Here is a 26,304-nt window from a genome sequence, read left to right as displayed (position 1 = left end):
ACCAGGGAACACAACAGCTTTCAAGACTGACAGATAACAGGAACCAAAGTGGACACAAACACGGCAATAAGATCTCACAGAAAATCAGGCACAGCTCTTACGCCAGTCTCATAAGACCACAGCTATATTTACCTTCCTCTTCTTCCACATTCTGCTTCCTCTTTTTTCGAGATTTCGAATTCTTCTTAGACTTCAGCTCCTCGGCTTCCTGAATCCGCTGGTGAACTGCAAGAAGAAGTCAGCAGCTTAGCGCCAGAACCACGACCATGAGAAGCAGAAACTTCGATAAACAATCCTTAACAAACAACTGGATTGTATAAAAGTAAAAGGGAACTTCTAGAACAGCCATTTTCCACCAGGGTTGCGTGGAATCCTAGGGTTCCTCAAGAGGTTCCTTAAGTTGTGGCTGATTGACCTCCCATCTGGTGGACCTGCGTAGTTTGGGGTCCAATCAATGCCACTTCACAGAGTCAGAAGCATGACACCAATGATCTTTTTAGTGGTCTGTAAGGGTGACATACTTACAAGTGGCCACCAGTGGAAGAGGCAATTTATCCCCAAATGAAGTCATTTTGGCAGGGGTTCCATGACACCTGAAAATTTCTGAGTTTCTTTTTGAAAAAGGCTGTTCTAGAAAGTATTGCTTTCTATAATCTATCCAACTCTGTATATAAAAAAGGATTTATTGGTTACACCAGCTAGTTTGTAAGGAAATCAAAGTATATTTTCATTTCAAGCTCTTCAATCCTAGCCTTTAAAGCTGCCAGAAATGCCTCCTGGTAACCATAAAAAAATGGGGGAGGAGGGGGGTATAATTAACTGTACACCTTTTATTTACAGAACATGGTCAGTTTCCTCCTTTCTGCTTATGTTATTGGCTCGCGATTTCTTTTAATGTCAGCATAGGGATTGATTATATGGAACCTCCCCCTCTTCCTTCACTCTGAAAAATGTAGTGCCTACAGGACAGTATCTACAAGACAGAATCAAGTTAGCATTTGCTAAAAACTTGCTAAAAACTTGCTAAAATCTCCTAAAAAAAAAAATATATGGGAGGTTCACTTCAAGCATAGGGATCACTGTTGCTGTATATAGGAGAAACTTGTTAGGCTTGTAGACAAGCATCAAGACAAGGCTGCTCAGCAGAATTGCGCTTGTTTGTATATATACAGACTTATAAAAAAGAGTAAGGGGCAGAAATAATAAATTAGCAAAGAGAAAAAACTCTAAGCAGCCAATTTAGAAGCCATCTCTGAAGTTTGTTTTCTGAGTATGTTTTAAATAGACCTTAATCTTGGAGGCTATTGGTCACAGATTGAACGCTTGTTTACAGGAAACTTAATACTCTTCCATGTTCCTTTGTCATTGCTGCATTGTGTTATTAAAGCAGAGGTCCGCCCAAAAAGAAAAAAAATTAAAAGCCAGCAGCTACACATGCTGCAGCTGCTGGCTTTTAATATTAGGACACTTGCCTGTCCTGGAGTCCAGCGATGTCGGCACCGCAGCTGATGTTTCCATCAGCTGTCGGGTGCTGCAGCCGCCATTGCGGGTATTGAGTATTTATCAGATCTCAGCCAATCCCAGGGAGGGGGGCACTCAGAAGGTGGCTGAAGGAGGCGATTAATGTTTGGGGGACCTGCTCAGTGTTTTTGTCCTGGGGCTGCTGCCCTTAGGATGCAGAATGTGTACTGGAGTTGCTGATTGGGCTTCAGCAGATGCCGGGCTGAGGACCTGGAGAAGATTGACTAAAGAGGTTTTTTCTGGAGGGCATCATCTGGGAGTCTCGTCTGAAGAAGGGGTCTTTGTTTCCCTCACAGAGCGTCATGTGGAAGCTGGGTGGCAGATAGCACCTAGGAAATTGAGTGCAAGACCTGGTTTTGGGACTCTCTACCTGCTGTTAGAGGAAAGTAAGTGCCATGGGTTGCAGTATGGTCTAGGTCTGTTCTTACAGACCTAGGGCAACTGGCCATTCTCTATCACCTCAAGTCAAGGCTTCTGCTACAGGATTTGTGTGTGCTAGGAAGATTGTCCTCTTGTTGATCTCTGATATTGTTTCGGAGTATCCCGAACCCTTAAATCCTGTTCAAGTCAAATAAAATCCACAGAAAACACCCCTATACTGGGCCTGCCGTGTCCTTGGAACTGGTGTCTGGCAGGCAGTCTCAGTACTTGCAAGGGAGACCCAAAAATATTCTCAGTGGCCCCTCTAGGCGTGAGCATTACAAATGCATAATGTTATCTTCTATAACAGATTTGCGATCCAAGTCAGTCACATTGCTGCATTTTAGCACTATGATCAACCTTAACACTTCCAAAAATATTCACAAGGCTTGGATACTCCATGCCTGTGGTGTCAACCTGAATGTCATTCATGTATAACAGTTTAGGGCTCATTCACACGTGCGCAGAGAGCCGTACACATAAAAAAGTTTATTTCTGGGCCTGGGAGTGACCGCTGTTTGCGTACAACCGTCTGATTAAATACAGGCTGCCACTGTATGCTGATAAACGCACTTCTGAGAGTTTGCCTGCATACGGGATGGATGTGTGTACCTGGACTATGACAGGTTGCGTCCAGGACTCTGTCCCTGTACACGTGTGCAAATAAACGCATGGATGTACAGTTACCAGCGTACAGCCGCAGCCTATCATTCTGTACAGGAAGCTGTATGCAAACACCTGTCACTTACGGGTGCAGAAATAAAGTGGTTTTTCCCATGCAAGGCTCTCTGTGCCTGTGTGAATGAGCCCTAGACTTAAAATGCAACTTCAGGATAGATAGGAAGGGCTGGGCCCTCTGCCAGGGATCTATTACTGTGGAATGCCCAGTTGGGCTGTTCTCCTTTTCACTTCCTGTCACTTTGTCATCTAAACTGATGAAAATCTCCAATGGGAGCATGTACAGTAATAAAGATCTAACAGAGCTTCTAACACTTATTTTATCAAAAACCATTAAAAACATTAACACTAAGCAGTAAAGGCCACTAATACAATGCAGAGATCTGAGTTCTCTTCTGGCTCCAGTGGAAGCTAAAAAGAAAAATTTTTAAAATGATACTATTTAACCACTTGCCGATCGTATAACTTAAATATACGGCGGCAAGTTGGCAATGCTGCGCCGGATCACGTACCTAGTACATGATCTGACACTTCCGGGTCGTAGTCTGGCATGCCTAATTACAGCTGGAGCTGATCTGCGGGTACCGTGGACTCAATGCCCCCCGACATCCGCCGATCATCCAGCACAGAGACAGAACGGCGGCCTGCCTATGTAAACAAGGCAGATCGCTGTTCTGTCAGTAGGGAAGGCATGGATCCTCTGTTTCTGCAAAGCGGGGACACCAATCCCTGCCTTTCCCTAGTAAAAGCACCTCCCACACTGTAAAAAAAAAAAAAAAAGTTTAAAAAAAAAAAACCACTGGCTGGGCACACAGTTAACCCTTTGATCGCCCTGATGTTAACCCCTTTCTAGCCAGTGTCATTAGTACAGCGATGATGCATATTTTTAGCACCGATCACTGTATTGGCATCACCGGTCCCCAAAAAGTGTCAAAAATGGCAGTTAATGTCCGACGCAATATCGCAGTCCCACTATAAGTCGCTGATCGCCGCCATAACTAATAAAAAAAAACCAAAAATTTAAATATCCCATAGTTTCTAGATGCTATAATAACCTTTGCTTAAACCAATCAATATACGCTTAGAGATTTTTTTTTTAACCAAAAATATGTAGCAGAATACATATTGGCCTAAAGTGATAGATTTTTTAAAAAATGTTTTTCTATTGGATGTTTTATAGCAGAAAGTAAAAAAAAAAAAAGTTTTTTTTTATTTTTTTTTTTTTCAAAACTGTCCGTCTTTTTTGTTTGTAGCACAAAAAAAAAAAAGTTTATTTGGGTACAGCGTCACATGACAGCACAATTGTCACTTAAAAGTAATGCAGTGCCATATCGCAAAAAAAATGGCCTGGTCAGTTAGGAGGGTAAATCTTCCGGAGGTCAAGTGGTTAAATGAAATTCAAATAGCGTCAAGTGGGGCATTTTGGATGGAAAACATGGCCCCAAGTGGATCAATATTCTCCGACTCTGTAACAAAGTTTTTTTTCATTCTTACCTGCCCGGTAGAACTCAGGACCAACTCTTCCAACTGCAGACTGAAATGGATTATAGGTCAGAGCTAAACACCATGCACTGGGACATGACAGACATATGTTCTGAGTCGTCCCCACTGACAGGACATAATGTTAGATCAAACAAATGTAGATCTTCCAGCAAGTAAATACTCCAGTGTCTAGTACATGCACAAGCAGGTTAAGACACAAATAATCCAATTACACCAAAATGTTAAGTTCACTTCACACGAGTCATGCTCAAGAGTATTACATGATGTACCAATAGTCTGAGGAGGTTCTTCAGTTCAAAAAGACATTTTTTACTCCGGATTATTTTTTTCTTTTATAGTAATGCACAAAAGGGCTCTTGCCCAAACAATGTAGGCAAGATCAATATCCTATCCCAGTGCGGTCTACATTGACTTGAACTAGATCTGTCCATAGTACTACAATGGTACTCAGAGCACCCTTCTATTTGAATGGACAAGGCCAAAACAATGGTTTTCTTCCAAAAGCGGTGACATTTGAGGTTGTGCCTCAGATGTCAGAGAAGCCAGAGTTTAAAGAAGACCTTCCACCCCGATAATTACCCACCAACACACAGAAAAGTTACTTAGCAAACATCTACACAATCTGATGGTTACCCGTAAGAGCTCACAGTTTACCTACGAATGCTCCCGGAAAGGTACTACTGACATAGCCTTGGTAGACATTGGCTACGTCACCAGTGCCTCAGAAAAGGCAGACGCTGAAAAAAAAAATTATTTTTACATACAAGTGTAAGGCATGTATTGGTCAACATACAGCTCTGATTTTTTATTTTTGGAGGGTAAAATCCCCTTTTAAAGAGAAGCAAAGGCTCTAACACACACATGAATCCCCTAATAGCTTAAGATGGGAAGCCTTTGAAAAATAGAGACTCGTGGCAATGAATAATTTAAAAGTAAAACCTAGGAATAAAAAAAGAAGGATAGGGCTGGATTGCGGACCTCCTTCTGAAAATGCTAGTCACCTGGCTGTCTCTGACTTCAATAGTTTTAGAGTCTCTGGCCTTTTAGCAAGCATGCAGATAAAAAATAAATAAATAAAAAATAAAAAAAGTGTGATCCAAGAACTCTTGCTCTGAATGCTTCTTTGGTCAGTATTTCAAAAAGTACTAAAGCCTCCAATCATTCCCCACAATGTGTTCCTTTTAAATATCCAGGTCATGGACTCATAGGAGAGTGAGGGGTGATGGCCCTGTAGTTTGTTCCTCCAAAAACGGGTCAGTAATGACAACTGCTATGTGTGTACCGATGCCCTTGAAACACAGTTTAGTTACATAATGTCAGATTCATCGCCATGATCCCATGAAGTCAAGACATAAAAAAAAAAAATTAGGGCAGTAAAAACAATAGTTAAGAAGATAAATTTGGGATATGTATCAAATCTGCCACACAAGTCAATGTTAAACAAAAGCATTGAGACAGATTAATATTAAGAAAAAAATATAAAGGAAAAAAAAATTATATAATATTAAGAGTTCATATTGATCTAATTATTCCTCCCTCTGCTGCTCTGCAGTAGCACTGTGAGCAGAGGCGTCGTCAGGGGGTGGCTATTAAGGCTACAGCCCTGAGTCTGTGGCCAATAGCCCCGAGTCTCTTGTCCCGGTCCAGAATGCAGGGGACAGGGGCGGACTGAGCCATGGTAGCGCTGGCCCCGGCTCCAGCTCCGCCCCCGACTGTGACATAATAAAATCTGACTATGACCACTACTTCATTGTGCTTGTTTGGAATAAAAATCCAAACAAACACGATGAAGTAGTGGTCATAGCCAGAATGCTAAATCTGTTGCTGACCAATTACAAAATCTGGAGGGTTCATAGTTGCACAAAAACTGTTGCATAGATTTCACTAAAAGATATGGAGCCTGATATGTGCCTAATTGTGGTGCAAATTTGCTTGATAAATGTCCTACATCCGTCTCTCTCAACACAGAGGAACCCTTGAAATAAGTTTTCAATTTCAGGGAACCCCTACTAAAAAGGACTATATCTACAACTCATGATACACTATATTGTCAAAAGTATTGGGACACCTGCCTTTACATGAACTTTAATGGCATCCCAGTCTTAGTCCGTAGGGTTCAATATTGAGTTGGCCCACCCTTTGCAGCTATAAGAGCCTCAACTCTTCTGGGAAGGCTGTCCACAAGGTTTAGGAGTGTCTATGGGAATGTTTGACCATTTTTCCAGAAGCGCATTCATGAAGTCAGGCACTGATGTTGGATGAGAAGGCCTGGCTCGCAGTCTCTGCTCTAATTCATCCCAAAAGGTGTTCTATCAAGTTGAGGTCAGGACTCTGTGCAGTGGTCTCCAAACTGCGGCCCGAGGGCCAGATGCATCCCTTTGGTAGCTCTTATCTGGCCCTTGGGTCACTATTTTTCCCAATCATGAGGCACTATAACCCCCCACCCCACCACCACCACTGACATCAGTAGTGCTACATAATTGCTGCCACTGACACCAATGATGGGGCACTATTGCTGCCACCAACACCAATGATGAGGCACTATTGCTGCCACAGACACCAATGATAGGGCATCATTCCTCCTCCTACTGTCAACCAACCTTGAGGCATAAAGAAAAACAACAAGAGGGCAGGCTTGGCACGTATATATCCACCTCAACAGGTGGGGTGGTCACTCATGGATCCTACACCGTGTAGGGTGCTGTTACCGTAACTAAAGGCATATATCAAAAACAAAAATGTGGGTGTAAAGCACCAGAAGAGAGTTACTTGTGGCAACAGACTTCGATCCTTTTAAGAGTATCAAAAATTCACATTATATTAATTTAAAACAAATGGGCAAAATCATGAGCCAAATGTCAAGAAAAATTACATCAGTAGTGCTACATAATTGCTGCCACTGACACCAATGATAGGGCACTATTCCTTCCACTGACACCAATGATGGGGCACTATTCCTTCCACGGACACCAATGATGGGGCACTATTCCTTCCACGGACACCAATGATGGGGCACTATTCCTTCCACTGACACCAATGATAGGGCACTATTCCTCCCACTGACACCAATGATAGGGCACTATTCCTCCCACTGACACCAATGATAGGGCACTATTCCTCCCACTGACACCAATGATGGGGCACTATTCCTCCCACTGACACCAATGATGGGGCACTATTCCTTCCACTGACACCAATGGTAGGGCATCATTCCTCCTCCTACTGGCAACCAACCTTGAGGCCATGTTTATGCTCACTGGGACATTTTCTACCGGCACTGGCCAAAATCTGGCCCATCTAAAGTCTATAGGACAGTAAACTGGCCCTTCGTTTGAAACATTTGGAGACCCCTGCTCTAGAGGTAACTTATTTCACTTGTGGTCTTTAATAAAAAAAAGTTATTTTCCTGGAGTTCCAATTTTAATTTTGACTTGTGCGTACCTTTAAACTCTCAGCTGGAGAGATGAATGAGGTGTAAAAATACACAGTGAGTCATCTATGGGCCAGTCACCGTTTTCGGACCTCCAGAAATGTTCCTCCTCCCGTATACTACTCCACATTCACACCGCTGTATAATTACAGTGTATATAAATAGCAAGAGACTGTTTTTTAGTTTATTTTGATCTCGGGGTGAGGACAGCACCCGCTTTATAAAAAGGGAGGATGTGTTGCCCTCTGATTACAGAGTGCCAGCAAATTATACAGTCTGCTGCCTACTTACAGGGCACTGGCAGGGTTTAATTGCACCTAGTGGTGTTTACCGGCGGTAGTAAGATTTGGTAGTAAATTGTTTAAAGTCATCTAGAAGAGATTTTCAGTAAATAATTCTGGTAGACATCTATGCCAACTAAACCCAAAAATATGGTTTTAAAAAGATTAAGCCCCAATTTCAAACACATAAGCGTGAACATTTTCAGGTGATTTTGGAGCTTTTTTTGCTTGTTTGTCATACACTGCGCAGGTATTTTTCTGGCATGAGCATTTTGGCCAAAGGAAAGATAGTTCCTATGAGGAAGAGAGCGAGACATTCTGCAAAATATGCACAGTATGTGCGTTTTCAGACATTTTTAAGGATCGCCCTCTTAAAGGAGAAGCTCGTTTGGCTGTACGCCTCCTATGGATCACAGGAGTGCAGTTCATTCTGCACTCCTGTGACCCGGTGACAGCAGACAGCGGACTGGAGTCAGCTGACGTCACAGAGCCGGTCCAGGCTCAGGCAAGATCGAGACAATGGAGTCGGAATCCGTCCACATACCTGGTCTGGCACCCACCTCATCCTCTTAGTGAGCCACTGAGAGCCTGAGCCGGCCGCTCCCTCCACTCCAGTGAGCCGAGGGAGCACAGAGCAAAGAGCCAGGGACAGTCACAAATTCTGCTCACGGAGCACTGAGAACCGAGCGATCGGCGGTGTTTGATCGCTCAGATTCTCAATGTTAGAGCCGGCAGGGGGCCGATGCTGCATCCACCTAGGATTCTGAAAAAAATAAAATCGCTTTGAAGGCTATAGGGGCAAAATTGCACAATTCTGCCCCAAAGCAGCACATGTAGTTTTTTTTGAGTGAGAAGCTTCGATCGACATGGTGCTCAGGTGTGAACGGGCAACATTGGATATAAGGGGAAACTTAAAGAGGAGCTCCAGTCTCTTAAGTGAAAAATTAAAAGTCAGAAGCTACAAAAACTGTAGCTGCTGACTTTTAATAAACAGCCAGTCACCTGTCCCACGATCCAGCGTTGTGCTCACCCCAGCCGTTTTCTCACTGTGGCCTCTCTTGCCGGCATCTTTACTATGGGCACCTGGCTGTGACAGCATGCGGATTCACAGCCAGGTGCCCACTGCGCATGCGCACTGTCAATGGTCCCCCAGTCTACTGGGACCTGTCATGTGTCCCAGAAGAGTTTGAGAGGGGAGGAGAAGTTCCGATTCCGATCGCCTAGGCAGACGGAGCAAAAGTGACAGCGGGAACCTGTCAAAAACGGGTACCAGCTCCCCACCTCCTCCCCAAAAGCTCCATTTCACAAACAGGAGCGGGGGAGGAGGCCTAAGGCTCCATTTACACCAATGTGGGGGTTTTTTTCATGCTTTTTGCAGAAACGCAGGACATGTTTTTTCTAACATGGGTTCCTATGGAACACATTCACATTAATGCATTTTTGTGCCTCTGCGTTTTTGGAAAGGGTCAGGGACTTTTTTAAAACACAAAATGTTTTTTTTTGCTTTTTTGGTTCAATGGACTTCAAGGAGGACGCTACAGAAAAGCAAGTAGTATGTTTTTAGCGCGTTTTAAAAGTATTAAAATAAATATAAAATGCATTAAAAAAAAAAACGCGTGTCAGCAAAAAGCACTGCAGAAATGTTCAAATGCAACATGCATAGGTATGAATGAAGCCTTAGGGCTGATCACACCACAAAAGTACAGCCCAGATCTGTTCCGGATGAGTTTTTGCATGCGCAATTTAATGCAATTTTGATGCATTTCTGATTCAATTCATATGCTTTTTTTCTTCTTTTTGCCACTGTACTGGGTCCAGTGTGTTTTTGATGCATTCATGATGCGGTTTACCACGTTCCAGTACAGTCCAGTGCAGGAAAAATTCAGCATGTTCTACTTTTTTCTACTGACCACACTGGTGTGAACTATGACATTGGAAACCATATAACCTACTTTCCATGCGTTTTTGATGCAGAAAAAAAAAAAACAACACTGGACTGCATGTGTTGTGAACAGGTCCTAAGCGGAACTTCCACTTTTGGGTGGAGCTTTGCTTTAATGTCAAGTGTTGAAAAGCGGCAGAAACGCACATAAATCACCCAGGTATGAATGAGGTCTAACACTCATTGATTAGCCTATTTATATTCTAAAGGAATTATTATTTTTTAAAAATGCAAGACTAGCTTTTCCCTTTATGAGGCTTTGCCAACGGGTGATGCAATTGCGTAAAAAAAAACAAAAAACAAAAAAAAAAACAAAACACCACCTTTGCCTTTCAATCAACATCTGCTCTGACCAAAAAAGTGACAGTTTCTAATCTCTAGCCCATGGCCACAGACTTCTGTATTTGGTCAGGCTTTCCCAGAATTCTCTCTCCCTTGCTCTTGTACTTGGCTGACTTCCTCTCTCGGCACTGTGTTGAAGCCCGGGGTCCCAATACATACTGACTGTTACATGATATAATGGCATTCCTAGCATTCTCCATTCTTTGCCACAAATAATTCTCATTTACCTATTTGTTGAAAACTTTAACGCAATAAATTTTAAATAAGACAAAGTTAAATCGGATTTTTTATAACCCAGACAATAAAAAAAAAAAAAAAAAAAAAAAAAAAAAGGAGGACTAATCCCGCAAACACACGAGGCAGACTTTTCGACCGGACTGGTCCGACAGTCTATCTGATGGACTTTCGGCGGACTTTCTAAACAAACGGACTTGCCTACACACGATCACAGCAAAGTCCGACGGATTCATACGTGATGACGTACGACCGGACTAAAATAAGGAAGTTGATAGCCAATAGCTGCCCTAGCATCGGTTTTCGTCCGTCGGACTAGTATACAGACGAGCAGACTTTTCGATAGGAACTGGGTCCGGAGGAGTTCCGACGTAAAGATTTGAAACATGTTCCAAATCTAAAGTCCGACAATTCCCCAATTGGTCGAAAAAACAAAAACTCTGCCTGTTAAAAAAAATAAAATAAGAACTCTCAATGATATGGGAAAAAAAAATCTGCACCATAAAGATGACATATATGAGAATGCTATGAAGGGAAGTTAAACTGTTAGGCTGTATACCAGGTGTCCATCAGGGCAATTATATGAAACACACTTACCCAGAACAAGTCTAGACTGTATATAATAGGACCCAGACGGCAAGTATAACACAGTACAAAGCATATACACAGTCAAATCACACAAAACAAATCTCAACAGTCACTAAATTTCTGTAAAGTGCCAGTCCACTGATATTTTAGCTAATGGTGCACACCGAAGGGCTGAATTAACAAGTTTCCTGTATCACATCATTGGAGTTTGACAGTTGGCTCTATGCAACAGTACAACGGAAGTTTCACTTATCCTTTCGAAACAGGAGTTTTACTCCTCCAGCAATATCTTCAATGAGTGCAAAATAAAACTGGCGACCCAGCAAAGTGTAGAATAATTGCAACTATGCGTTTTGCTGTGGGGTTTACTGCTAAGAAAATATAAATTATAAATGTATTTATAAATATAAATTGCAGACCCATCCATGTTTGGGAATGGGGGGGGGGCATTCACACTTGCAGAGCCCTATGAAATGCCTGCATTTTTAAATAGGACACCTGATCAACTCATGGGAACTTCACTTGAAAGACCCATGGGTCAATTTGAACAGCACAAAAGAGTAAACTGACCTTATGACCTGCTCATAACATCTGGAAATAGCTTGGAAAAAGGGTATACAGGTGTCCGGGTTATTAAACTAGTTACAAAGATGGAGATTCATTAAAATTTTTAGGAGCTACCTAAAACTTGAAAATTCTGGTTGCTTTGTGGTTATTACATATCCCCCATTTTGACAAGCAAAATACAAACAGGTCAACACTTACTGTTCTGATCACTTGCTTCCTCCAGGTGACGGTAGATGTAGCCTTCCAAGTAGGACTGGAACTTCGGAGATGGAGAAAAGAAGCTCAGGCTGATCGCAATAAGCTCCCATCCCAGGGACAAACTCTTGTATGTCATGTTGTTGGTGGTTTGTCTCACCAGCTGCATGTACAGCTCATCCCGCAATCCCTGCAAGGTCCAACACTTGGTGACCAATACTAGAGCCACCTCATTTCTGTCTGTCCGTGCCTGGCGGTCTCCCATGTATATCTGCACCAGCTTAAACACCTCACAAGCCTCTTTCTTGATAACCCGATTGCTGGTGATTAACATGGGCTTCTTGATAGAGCCTCCATTCCAAGATAGCATGTTGGAAATTGAGATTCTCCTCCGGAAGATGCCCTGCGTGTGCATATTAAGGTTCTTCGAGGCCCAGTCCACCATGCTGGTTTGAGAAAGTGGTTTTCTCAAAGTGGTGTAAGGGAGTTGATAACTGGGGCCAAATGTCGCCTGTCTGCGATTTTCACAGCTTGGATTGGTCTCCAGGGTGCCGCTCTGCATTAAGAAAACATTAAGTTTAAGTCATATTTGTTTAAAGCTTTATGAGAGAAGCATATAGACACTTTAATATGTACTTTAAGATATTTACAAAGTTGATTATTTTTCTTTTCTGGCTGAGAAAAATCAACCAGTCTGAAAAAGCAAGTAAAAATGGAAAGTGTGTATTTTGTTTTCTGGCCCTTAGACTCAAATCTAAAGTTAATCCTAAAAAGCCCAACACCAGCAAAAAATGTTTTAGGTTTGGATAGTGTAGAGAAGAGACAGAGTGGTATTTACTGGAGCAGCTGTTCAATGTAACCAATCATCTTCTATCTTTCATTTTCAAAGTGTAAATGAACAAGTTGAAAATAGAAGCCAATTGGTTGCCATATGCAACTGCTCCAAATTCTGCCTGCTCCAGTTTCCATAAAATCCCCCCAGAATTTCTATAAATGTTGTAATGTGTCTGTGTTCACGTTGCGGACGTTTCCACTAACTTCTGGTCTTGGATATACTGATTCAAGAAATAAAGGGCGACACCAAAGCAGGAAGACACATACAACAATATCAATGTAGTTATCACGCTTTTCTTTTAAGAAAAAGGGTTTTCATGGTTTTCGGTCTCCATCAGACATTTTCCAACAGGAAGTGAGGTCAGGCCTTCACCCACTAAGACAAAGTTGGCCAACAATTGTTAGAGGTGCTCTAACAATAGCTCTCATGCTACACAAAATATTTTCAAAAAGTTGTCTGGAATCAACTTTAATACAAGGCAGGCATTAAAAGAAACCCCAGACAAATGCATTTGTTTTTTTAATTGGAAAAAAGAAAAGGAAGTGCTAGATCCTCTTTCAGGCTTAGGCTGGCCATATGTGGTTTGAATCTCAGCGGGTTCAGCAGGAACCGGCCATGATTCAAATCGTTAATGGACAGGCTGAATGTACCAAGTTGATCGATCAACTTGGGTACAATCAGCCTGCCGTATTCTCTTACGATTATTATTAGCAGCTGCTATAGCCACTAGTGATAATCACTTTCTTTTCTGGCCTCCCAGCCACCTCTCCTGCCAGGAGAAGAGAATTGCTGATTTCCCTGTCCACACTGTGTTGATGGGGGGAATCGTGCAAATTTCCCTGGCTGCAGGAAAGAAATTTGCACCCTGCATGGCCAGCCTTACTGCTGTCTGTGTCCCCATTGGGTAGGAGTCTTCCCACTGCTGTCCTAGGGACCACCATCTTTAGGATAGTGAGGGGAAATCATCCCAAATAGTACAACGAAAGCAGTAAAAACATAACAAGAGATTCTAACCCTTCCCCTCCCTATCCAAACCATTACATAAAAAAAAAAAAAATTTGGCTAGAGTTGCAATTGAAAGAGTCACCACACCTATAGTAGGCTGTTTTCTTACAGAACAAGTTTAGACGGTCATAGAAATGTGCACACGTTCCTCAGCCTACACACCAGAGGATGAAAACCACATACCTGCTGTGCCCAGGACTGTGGTCAACGCTGTATTTTTAAAGAGAATATAAATCAAGCTGTGGTTAGAGAGATGGTTCCAGGTGGACTTTCAAATCAAAAATAACTAAAGTAATATTTATAGTCCAGTTAAGAGAAATAAGCAAGGCCGAGCTGAAAAAGGGACATATAAAGGTATACCTGTAGAACTATAATATAGCTCTCAACTGTCCCCGATTTCAAGGTAATATCCCCGACTTGGAACAAAGTCCCTCTGCCCTCCTCATTTGTCCCTCATTATGGTCTGATCTATAGAAATGTATATAAAATGTACTATTTATCTTTCAAAAAAAAGTGTTTCCCAATGCTAAAGCTTTCATGCAATTTTTAAATTGCTGAATTTGTAATTTTCAAAAGTCAATATAAAGGAATAGTAGTGGTTAAAAAAGCACTAATTTTTTTTTGTTTAATTTTCCTTTAAGGGAGCATTGTGGGGGTGTGACTTAGGCCTGCATACTTTTGCTAATAGGTGTCCCTCGTTCCCATCTCAAAAAGCTGGGAGGTATGCTTAGAGTTGCCACCTCATCCCTTTAATCCCGAACACCTTTGAATTACACAGGTTCTGAGGCTAATTAAATGCAGATAAGGCACCGAATTTAATTACCACCTTAATCAGCCAACAGAACCTGTGTAATTAATATGTGTTCGGGTTTAAAGGGATGAGGTGGCAACCATAGGTATGCTATAAACTACAATGTATATTAAACAACGATGAGAGCTGTTTAAAAAGGTATGAGCTGAAAAGCTCCATCAAGTCCCAGAACATACCATCCTTTCCAGTACAAAGGCTATGGAAATGTTATCCCTACAGAGGTTCGAACTGAAAAAGTCTATATTTTCACACACCCCTGTCGCCATCCTTGCTCCCTTTCATCGTGACAGTTCTTAAGCTCGCGGATAGCTTGCTTAAGCCCCGTACACAGTGGACGAATGGATAGAATTTATTTTTTTTTAAATCTATTGAGATTTAAAAAAAAAAAAAAAAAAGTTTTACAAAACATTGCTATAATAAAAAATAAAACCAATAGCATTGCACATCTCTCGTAGGGGAACATCAGCTGTGCACCAACAACAGTACAAGACCATGTGGCTGTCGTACAGCCTACGAAGACAAAGCCACTTGGTGCAGTGTAGGTAGGTACACAGGTGTAAAGCTTTGCAAAACAGAACCTAAAAAAAACCTAACAAAGAGAAAAAGTAGGTGTGCTTGTACATGTAACTCACGCTTAGTAAACCTGATGCATGAAGAATCACTCAATGCTCAGTTGGTAGCATCAGAGTGATGGGTAGAATTATAAATGAAAAAACTCTTTGGAAAAGAAGGTTCCAAAAAAAGTTTGTTGGTTTTTCTAACCATAAGTGGGTCAAATCAACTTTTGTTTTTGACCGCAGTGATAAGAAAAATTTACGTGTTGGAAAATTTTTCTTGAATGAACAAATTTCTGTGTATGAGGATTTCATTCGAGGAAAGTCCATTAATCAAACGTTAAAAGCAAAAAAATATATATCTTTCGAACGGCAAACAAATGTTCTGAGAATTTTAAAATTTTCCTAAGAATTTTTGTTTGAAATTCTATCCATCTATGGCCAGCTTAAAAGGAGAAGTACAGTCAAAGCTCAGAACTGAGCAATCAGCGCTGTTTGATTGCTCAGTTCATAGTGTTAAAGTCGACGGGGGAAAAATGCTGCATCCAACTAGGCAAGTACAAATCTACAAAAAAAAAAAAGTCCATACTTCTCTTTTAAAGAAAGATTATGACATACACACAAATATCAACAGCAGCATAGTTGACGCACAATAAGGTTAACAAGGTTTACAATTAATTGGTCAAAAATATGTTGGGCAAGGGAGCCACACAAGTTTAACAGCTCAAAGTCCTAAATCTGTATAGGGACCCAAAAACAAGGTCAAAATGATCTTGACCTGTAAGGCTGAGGGATGTACAGTATGTATATAAAGTGTAAAAAAAAAAAAAAAAAAACAGATTGGGATATTCTCCAAAAGGTAGAAGCAGCAAAGTTAGAATATAAGCAATAAAGGTAGGGCAGGAAAGAAAAAGGATAAAGTAGGGGAAAGAGTGAAAAAAAATGGTATGGAAAAAAAAAGTATAAAAAAAAAAAAAAAAAAAAACTAAGGGATGGGGAAAGAAGAGAAAAAGCCTCCCAGGGGGTCAGTTCAGGTTAGGATCAGATGGTCATTAGGCAGTCATTAAACCATGGAGGCTGAGAGTAAGGTATCCAAGGGTGCCAAAGAAGCCAGTTGGCATGGGTATTGGCCATTTCTGCAGTCAGCTTTTCATTTATTGTAATTGCCTGTTATTGTTATCATTAATGTAATTACCTGGTAAATCTTCTATTTTTTTACCACTTCAAATCTTAAACTGGGAGTTTTCCATGTCTTAGCGATTGTTAATCTGGTGTCCGAGAAAATGGTGAAGAACTAGCACTTGCTCTGTACGAAGTGATGTACCAAGAGCTGCATTTACATTATTTTTTTTTTAACTATCTGCCTGGAGTTGGGTTCTAAACACATGTAAGCAATGGCAGATGCCCCATTTCCATTTTGACAGGTTCCCTTCAAAATTATCCAGAAGGAAAAGTGTTTTTTAATTGTACAGGCAGAACAGGTTCCAGCTGCCATTTTCTAGAGCAGGTTGGGAGATGATAGGAAGGGTCTGTTTGGTTGTTAAAAGCCCTGCAGACAGCCCTCTTGGCCCGACACTCACAGCTGCTGCTCGTCAAATGCTGCAATCAGAAGCTGATTATTTGAATAATGTTTATTAAGCAGGCATGCTATTCATAGTGCTCAAACGGCCGGCTTTTTTACATAAAAGATCTATAACTCGCCCTGATTGCTTTCCCAGAACTCAGACTATTGATGAATGCAGATTAACTGGAAAAGCAGCTACAGGATCCTGTAAAATGTTTTTACATCTGGAACAGAATACATTTGAATGTCACACAAGTGCCTGGCTGTATTTTTCATTAGTAAGGAAAGCTTGGGGTAATGTTACACCAGCAGAAGTTTTATCGACACAAGTCAGGGCTAAAAATCAACGCAAATAAGCCGGATTTCAGTGCTTATAAACTAGACAAGACCCTCTATTTCCCTGTAGCGAGTCATCATCCAGCACCAGCAGTTTAAAGCAAACCTATTAAGAGGAGCAAGTTTGTGCTTCTGAAAATGAGGCTCTTTCAACAGAGTATTCTTTGGCACGCCTAGATTTTACACCAAAAAAATATTTTCACACACCAAAAAAAAAAGAAAATGCATGTATTGACTTTAAAGAGCAAGTAAACTCTGATGGGTTTTACTTCCTCTTTATTCCCCTGCAAAGTAAAAGCATAATGGGCTAGTATGCATCGCATACTAGCCCATTATGTGGCACTTGCCTGCAAATGAAACCCGTGATGTCCACGCTGGTGGAAGCTTCAATCTTCACCCCTCTTCCTTCCAGGGCCATGGACTCCAGCTCTGTGACTGGCTAGAGCCATGTGATGTCACTCCCACGCATGCGAGCGGGAGCTGCCAGTCATGGCACACGCTGGGGAAGAAACGACACGCAGGGCAGTTTCTTCGCTGCGCATGCTCCGATTACATCATCAGCACACTACAAGGCAAATATCTCCTAAACGGCGCACGTTTAGGAGAGATTTTCATTTCATATAGGCAAGCCTTATTATAGGCTTACCTATATGTAACAATAGGTCAGGGGGGTTTTACAACCACTTTAAGGGCTTGTTTACATGTGCGGCAGCCCTTATTGCCTCTCTGAAAAGTGATCCACCATTGATGTGTTCGACAGGTGGTGAGGAGGTGATGTCGCTAAACCTACACTGTTTATGTTCTCAAGTTTTTTTGAGGCATTTACATCTTTTTGGACTAAAGAGATAGTATTGTTTGTTGACTGGTCGACATTGACTATGTGCTTTCTGTACCCCCTGCTTGCTGAGCTGTATTCTGTAGCAGAGGGGTTCCTCTTGTGCTTATTCCGATGAAGGCCTGGATAGGGCAAACTGGCTTTGGTGTCTATGAGTGACCCTGTAGGCTATTTGTTGGAGATACCGGAGGAGAAAGAGTGTACTGTCATACTCAGAGTCCATATCTGCGGGAGGCTCATCATAAAATGGGAGTCTAAAGAAGGCTCATCATAGATGGGTGGCGGCGATCCATACAGGGGAGATGAGGGCTGTAATGTACCTGTAGGCGTCCTTTGTGGAGTCTGGCAAGTGGCTCCTTTAGTTAAAACTAGGTAAAATCCAACATTGTCCATTGTCTTAAAATTGCATGGATTGCTTGGGATCCACAAAAGGTTTAGCCGGCAGCGCTGCACTGTGGGCCATTTACTGGTTAAAACCTATGGGTTGTTTATACTTATGCCGTTTGTTGTGCTCCCAAAGTGGTTCAGGTTGATGCATTATAGGGGATTTAAGACAATGTTTTCTGATTTTAAGTGATGGTAGAGGGGTATGTTTTTTGCATTACATGTGATTTTGTAATATTTATATGAATAAAGATATTTAATACTTATCTAAACTGAATTAATTATCATATACTGTGTGTGTCCCACTAATACAGCTTCTATTTGCTGGAGCTTTAGCCCTGTTTATTTTTGTCCCCATCTCCCAGTTCTTCCTCATTACATGGATATGTCAATGCACATTACACAAGTGTGGTCTATGGTAGTCACCATCAGGAAAAATTACCTTTAGCCTTTGCTTGCATGTTGGCAGCAAATGCTTGCAAAGAGACTGCAGGAGCTATGTAGCACCAAGATGCAATAAAGGATAAAAAAGGGTGAAAACTAGCATTTTTTTTTTTTAAAGTAAAATATTAAAGTTGCTACCATTTTTAAGAGAGGAACAAGAAAATGGCTGAAGAGTAAATGGACACATACCGGAGACATGGTTCTACTGGACTCTGATGACAGGAGACTTGTTTGGCTGGTGACTTTCTTCTCCAAGCAGTCCATCTTCTCGTACGTCCGTTTCTGTCTTACCATTTCAGATTGTACATTTATTTCTGCTTTACTGTTGTCTCTGACCTCTATTCCTGGTCTGTACAATGACCTACTACTGGCTGTGACATCATCCCTTGACCCTCTCCCCGAACTGTTTTTTAAGGACTCTTGAAATCGCACCTTGTTACTGTCCGGAGCAATGTTTTCTATCATGTCTGTGTCCAAACTAGCCTTGCTGCCCCTAGTAACAGCAGTCCTGCAGACAACTGACCTCATCTCTGCAATAAGTTTTTCGTTCAGCGCATTGAGTTCACTGCTGCTACCAACTGAACCAGGCCTTATCTGAGCAGTGCCCTGTCTCCTGCCCTTTCTTTTCCTCAAACTAGGAGAAGGACCCGTGGAGTAACCAGAGTCCTGCTGGCTTACCACCGTAGGGTAGTCTTGAGGAAGGCTGTTTTGCCGATTGTGGTGGGCTTCCATGTTTTTCAGAACATTTGCTTCCAAGACCCTCCAAGAATTCTTGAAACTGTCTTTTAGGGCCAACTGACCAGGGTGATGTTTAATTGGAACATCAAGAGAGCCAGTGGGAGAGATAGTCTTGTTTGACGACTGGTCAACATTGACCATGTGCTTTATGTACTCCCTGCCTGCTGGGCTGTATTCTGTAGCAGAGGGGTTCCGCTTGTGCTTATTCTGATGAAGGCCTGGATAGGGCAGAAGCTTTGGTGTCTGCGAGTTGCTCTGTAGGCTATTTGTTGGAGATACCGGAGGAGAAAGAGAGCGTACAGTCATACTCTCAAAGTCCATATCAGCAGGAGGCTCATCATAAATTGGAGAGTCTAGAGAGGGCTCATCATAGATGGGTGGTGGAGATCCATACCGGGGAGATGAGGGCTGTAATGTACCTGTAGGCGTCCTTTGTGGAGTCTGACAAGTGGATCCTTTACTTAAAACTAGGCAAAATCCACCATTGTCAGTTTTCTTAACTTGCATGGATTGCTTGGGATCCACAAAAGGTTTCGCAGGCAGGGCAGAAGGTGGAACCTGAACATAGGCACTGGGTCGGCTTATGGAATTCTTTGGTATACTGTTCTGTAGTGATGAATTGGAAGATGACACTGACATCTGTCTCAGACTATTCACTTTCACCAACATGGCTGCTTTAGTTCCAGGGACAGGCTGCCACCTCTGAGAAGAATCTCTGTGAAAAACAGAAAGAGACAATATTAGGTTATATCTAATACATAAAACTATAATTTGTTAAGCCCTACTCCAGCCACAACCATTTTAAAATGATAGACAGTGGGGGAAAGGCTTAGAACCTGCAAGGTTTGTACTACTCTCCCCTGTTAGAGACCATGGGGCCCCATACAGCCCCCCCTCCCCAAATAAACACAGTTATGAACAAAAACAATGTGAGTGATTGGTACGATCACTCATTGTGTTCATTAAGGAAAGAAAGGGGTTGGTAAATTTGACATTTATTGAACCCTTTCCTCACTCTCCATCCTGAAGGATCCTATTGTGTGCTTGCAGCTTCTAGCGGGAAGGAGAGGAGGGAAGCCGGAAGCACTGTGGGAGATCAAACAGGAGGGTCTGGGCAGCAGGGGGAAACATATGGTTCTAAGAGAGGGTGATTGGTGTGGCGGAGGGGGGGGGGGGGCGGCAGTTACTGCCCGATTGGCTCTCTGCAGCAGCTGAAAGCCGGCAGAAGGGAGAGAAGAAGCCAGCTTCAGCTGCTGCAGAGACAGCCATACAGAAGATCGGTTCCAGTAACTGCCCACCACGCCGTTCACCCTCCCTGCCCACACTTTATTCACCCTTCTGCCTGGGCCCCCCTGCTGGCCCGGGCTCCATACAGGAGGACTGGTGGTACCCCCCTTATCCATGGCCCTGCTTCCTAGTACACCCTGACACATGGAGCCTCACATGGAAAGTGAGCGAGCACAAATGTCATAAATATGGAACAAAAAAAATATAGAAAATAAATAAAATAAAAATAATAACCTGACACACATTCTACTTTTGATTTTTTTTAAATAAATACATAATTTTAATAATGGGGTTGTTTTTAAATATCCTACGAATGTATTCATTGCATTATATTTGTCCCACATTGGGTGCTTTCCAGAGATTAAGATAGGAGCACACTTTTGCAAAAAGTGCTTAATGTGACACAACGTATGCAAAAAAAAAAATCTCTGGTTTTAATGTAAAATGTTAGGATTGCAGTTTGCCTTTAAGAGAACTGTCAGTGGAAATTAGTGTTTTGTATGGTTTATAATATTCTGCCTACATGCACAGAAGAATGGACTGGAAACATCAAATTTATCAAGTGTATAGTGAAGCCAGGAAACACATTCAGATATTTCTGAATTTATAACAGAGCAGAACGAGGCCTTCACAGTCAGAGCTCTGTGTATCCGCTGTCAGATTATGACAACAATGGGATTCTTGTACTACTCCCAACTCAATTCTCACACAATCGTCTGGCAGAGGCCGAGTAGGGTGGGTCCTGTCCTATTACGGACAACAGGAAATGGGAACATAATAAATTGTGCAGGTTTTAAGGGTGACAATCAGCCTTTTGTGATGAAACTTTTTCTCCCAATCCCAGGGACAGAGGAAAAGAGAAGAGGGGTAGGAAGCACGCAGGCTAAAATGCAATCAAGGAGTATGTTAATTGTATCCTACATAGGAGAATAGCCAGAGCAATAGGACATAACAGAAACAAGGGGATGAATAAGTACTATGAGCAGAGAACTTGTACAAAGAAACCAGGCCGATAAAAAGGGAACGACCTATAGGATCCTCATGCCAGACCATTGATTCTCAGAAGCCGAACCTGAAAAAAGTACATGAGGACACTTTGGTCATTAGCTTTGCTGCATTCTCAGAGGCTAATTGCACACAGACATAATAATTTACTGATATTCGTTGACAGAAAGATCCCAAGTAAAATGTTCCATAAAGACCTTGTGTAAACCTAAATAGGTGTGTGTAAAAAACAGAATTCACATCAGAGTCCCCCCTTACATCAGGGTCCCCATCAGCATTCCCCCTTACGTTTGGGTAGGTCAGCAGGAGTTGACCTACCAGGTCCTATCTAGAACAGGGGTGAACAACTTTCATGATATGAAGGGCCACAAGTGTGGCCCCCCAACATCAAAGGGCCGCACATACAATCCAGTGAATATTCAGCGTCTGAGACAGCAGGCACTTAACAGGAAAGTCAAAGACTATGAACACGGTACAAGAGGTCAGAGAATGTGGACATGATACAAGAGATGGTCAGGACTGGGGACATGATATAGATGTTGGGGACTAGGAACAGGCTTCAGGAGACAGTCCTAAACTGCAGACGTATTGTATGAGACTTCTGGAAGTCACTACAACAACAGGGCAATAGGGACACAGAGATTGGCATCTGCATGGGCCCTGGGGGCCACACAAAAAGTGGCAAAGGTCTGCATGCAGCTCTGTGCCACAGGTTGGGCACCAGCAATCTAGAACTACACTATCACCGTTGGGCAGACTGAACCTTTAACATGTATACTTTTTTCCTTCCATTTACAGTCCTAAAGCTATAGTCCATTTGTATAGTCTGCGGGTTTGTAGCTGGATTGTGTTTATTGGGTTGCTTCTTCTCCAAAGTACTGTGAATAAACAAGGTCTACTGCACTGCCAGAATAAATTTCTCAACTGAGACACACACACACACACACAACAGGAAAATAGTTCTGGCGTTTGTTCTGTTTAAATCTGATCATTATCTGGGAACGGATTACAGATCAACAGGGGCGGAGGGAGGTTTTTAAGGAAATTGTAGCAAATTGAGACCACATTGGGTTTTATTGAAACCATCCACTGACTGGCAGCTCCTGTTGGTATCCCGTCAGGAGATTTTAAAGCGGGAATGCGGCAGATCATAAACACACTGTCACATTGCACCAGCACAATCCCTATTTAGAATGTGAGTTTTATAGGGGCAAGAGTGCATAGTACTGACACCATCATGACTGGGAACAGAAACTGAGAAGCTTTCATGAAAATGGTACAATGGTCACTCTGTTTTTGACATTTTTCTAGTATGAGGTATGAACTAGAGAATTCTGTGTCTGCTTTCTGACATTCAACTGCAAAAAGACATTCAAGAGGGAATCAGGAGGACGCCACCTTTAGCCCTCTTTAAACATATCTCCCAATGTCTATTTTAAAGATTTTAGCTCTCATACCTTTATAACCCTTGTAGACCTAATCAATTTTTTGATTTTCACTATGGGCCTGTTTATTTGGTGATTTGTTTACTTGCTTAACAAAATACATTGTTTTTGTGACAAACTAGGCCTTCCTTTGACAAGATTATCTTTCAAAATCATTTTACTTTCGAAGTAATTTTTTCTATACACAAAAGGCAAAATGTGACACCAAAAAAAATAAATAAAAAAAAAATAAAAAAAAAAGGAAATCATAAAAGAAACAGCAGCTAAAGAGAGAAGGTAAGGAAGGAGTTAATTAGAGCCGATTAGGGTTAAATCTAAAAAAAATAAATAAAACCATATCTGGAATTCAGCAACTCAGTTTCCGGTCTGGACCAATGTAAGTAGGCACGCGTCATACCTGTGGGATCCCTGTAGAAGCAGAGAATCATTGTACTAGTCACCACTACTACAGTGATGGCTGCTGTCTTGCATAGTGAACACAGGGCATCACTTGCTTGGCATGGGCACCATTTACAGAATGGCCTGTGGAGAGGCCTGTGCGGAGCTAGCGACCCTGTTTTCATTGTGCAGGGGAACATGGAAGACAATGGCCATCACTGTAGTAGCCTTGATCCACTTTCACAGGGATCCCACATGTATGGAAGATGCATGCTTAATATAACTATGCAGAAAGAAAAAAAAAAATCATCATATTTTTTTTTTTCACTCGTAAGGTTTCTTTGGCATCATATGCAAGTGAAAGTACACACCTTTGATCTGCATATGAACAAAATATTAAATACAAAGAAAATACATTGTTCTACTCCATTACTCAATGACACTTGCAGACTATCTGCAAGTGTCACAAATATGTTACGTTTTACTAAAGAGGTTTTAAACAATCTAAATATTTAGCTTTAGATAAACCCATCCCCAAAAAGTTTTTGTACAAAATCGAAATTTTGATTATATTGTGGACATTGATGAGCTACTTCGACTACTAGTTTCCATACCTCTTAGGGACTGTAGTATCAAGATCTCCTTAATGCCAATTCTACAATATCCCCACCAAAGTGTTACTTCATCTCTTGCATTCTTTTTCATTTTCAATTCAAAAATCAAATAGCAAGACTGAACCATCCTAATAATGGTCTTTGTCTGGTGAGTAGATCTGGGAGCTCAGGTACAAAAATCTCAAGTCCTCGAAAAAAAGAAGAGGTCTAAAGGGTTGTTCAAGCCAAAAGATAATCTTTCCATTTGACTAAGGTTGCTGATGTTGGCTCATCCCCAAAACTGGAGATCCTCTAATCGTGAATTAAAAAGTTACCCAACAGCAGAATTACCAACCTCTGGATGTTTTCTAGATCCACGTTGATACTCTGGATAGAACTTTCTACATTCGTGCTGTTGGCAAACAGACCTTGTCCCGTCTTTTGAAACCTTCATAAAAACGCACACTATTGTCTTTACACGACTTATCTTGTAACTTCCCTCGGTCATTGCACACCTCCTGGACTCACACTCACTCCCTGCTCTTAAAACATGGCCAGCCCCAGTTCTCCCGTAAATTTTTCCCTACCGCCCGCTCCCCAGGATAGCTCTTCCTGTCATTGTCAACCTTTAATTACATGTTTTAGTATGTTCTGCTTTCAGGAAATAGAGCTGCTGCTGAAAAAAAATAAATGCCACCCTATTTATAGGCATAAAAACAAACTTTTTATTGGAATGTGGTTAAGCTCACCAGCAATTTACTGCACAAGACTAGTATAGGGAGTTATACAAGAACAGGAGTATAATTTGTACAAAATAATAAACTATAAAAACTTCTGAAATTATAAATGCTGTACTGGCATACTAAGAGCTGATATTTGCTTTTTCCCCAAAAGGTAACCAAGTACTGTGTAAAAAGAAACCTTATCATTAATAGTGACAGTATTCATGCTTTGCCAGGCAACGGGTCTACTTTAATTGTGGCCCCACCAGGATCGAACACACAGCTTCTTTTCTCTTGTAGCCTTGCTCAGCAATACATAAAATGCCTGGTACTTCCAAGTATAGTAGGGCAAAAAAGTATTTAGTCAGCCACCAATTGTGCAAGTTCTCCCACTTAAAAAGATGAGAGGGGCCTGTAATTGTCATCATAGGTATACCTCAACTATGAGAGACAAAATGTGGAAACAAATCCAGACAATCACATTTTCTGATTTTTGAAAGAATTCATTTGCAAATTATGGTGGAAAATAAGTATTTGGTCAATATCAAAAGTTCATCTCAATACTTGTACTTATATATCCTTTGTTGGCAATGACAGAGGTCAAACGTTTTCTGTAAGTCTTCACAAGGTTGTCACACACTGTTGCTGGTATGTTGGCCCATTCCTCCATGCAGATCTCCTCTAGAGCAGTGATGTTTTGGGGCTGTCGCTGGTCAACACGGACTTTCAACTCCCTCCAAAGGCTTTCTATGGGGTTAAGATGTGGAGACTGGCTAGGCCACTCCAGGACCTTGAAATGCTTCTTACGAAGCTACTCCTTCATTGCCCGGGTGGTGTGTTTGGGATCATTGTCATACTGAAAGACCCAGCCACGTTTCATCTTCAATGCCCTTGCTGATGGGAGGAGGTTTTCACTCAAAATCTCACGATACATGGCCCCATTCATTCTTTCATGTACACGGATCAGTCATCCTGTTCCCTTTGCAGAGAAACAGCCCCAAAGCATGATGTTGCCACCCCCATGCTTCACAGTAGGTATTGGGGGTGCAACGGATCTTCAGCAATCCGTGATCCGAACGGTTCACCCTGTTCGGATCAGCACACATGCGCTCCGCGGAGCACGCCGCTGCCTCGGGCTTAGGAAAGGTGGCAGCTTTGGCCCGGAGCGGTGGAGTGGTTACAGTGGAGAGATTGTGGATATTATTACAGTGGGGGAGATTGTGGATATTATTACAGCGGGGGAGATGACGTGGATATTACAGTAGTGGGGGAGATAATGTGGATATTACAGCAGTGGGGGAGATTGTGGATATTACAGTGGGGGAGATGACGTGGACATTACAGTGGGGGAGATTTTTTTGTTGTTGATCCGAAAATGATCCGAACCGTGACTGCTGATCCGAGGAACGATCCGAACTGTGAGTTTTTTGATCCGTTGCACCCCTAGTAGGATATGGTGTTCTTTGGTTGCAACTCAGCATTCTCTCTCCTCCAAGCACGATGAGTTGTGTTTCTACCAAATAGTTCTACTTTGGTTTCATCTGACCATATGACATTCTCCCAATCCTCTTCTGGATCATCCAAATGCTCTCTAGCAAACCTCAGACGGGTCCCGACATGTACTGGCTTAAGCAGGGGGACACGTCTGGCACTGCAGGATCTGAGTC

At 42.0% G+C, this 26,304-nt stretch overlaps 1 protein-coding gene across 2 annotated transcripts in view; it reads right to left on the bottom strand.

Annotated features, from left to right (window-relative positions):
- The window catches only part of LOC141113469 (rho GTPase-activating protein 39-like), a 145,377-nt gene that overhangs the window by 39,462 nt on the left and 79,611 nt on the right, over positions 1 to 26,304 (bottom strand). The window contains exons 3-5 of one of the 2 annotated variants that reach the window (XM_073606577.1): positions 18,659 to 19,922; positions 11,705 to 12,257; positions 133 to 225 (exon numbers count right to left, since the gene is read on the bottom strand). In XM_073606577.1, coding sequence (XP_073462678.1) covers positions 133 to 225; positions 11,705 to 12,257; positions 18,659 to 19,922 — 1,910 coding nt within the window. The remainder of the gene's footprint in view (positions 1 to 132; positions 226 to 11,704; positions 12,258 to 18,658; positions 19,923 to 26,304) is intronic. The other variant, XM_073606579.1, reaches the window with a different exon arrangement.

This window comes from Aquarana catesbeiana, linkage group LG12 (genome assembly GCF_042186555.1).
Source record: "Aquarana catesbeiana isolate 2022-GZ linkage group LG12, ASM4218655v1, whole genome shotgun sequence".
NCBI classification, from domain to species: Eukaryota; Metazoa; Chordata; class Amphibia; order Anura; family Ranidae; genus Aquarana; species Aquarana catesbeiana.
Note: the sequence above shows the minus strand (reverse complement) of the source record. Positions and strands in the feature narration are given on the sequence as shown.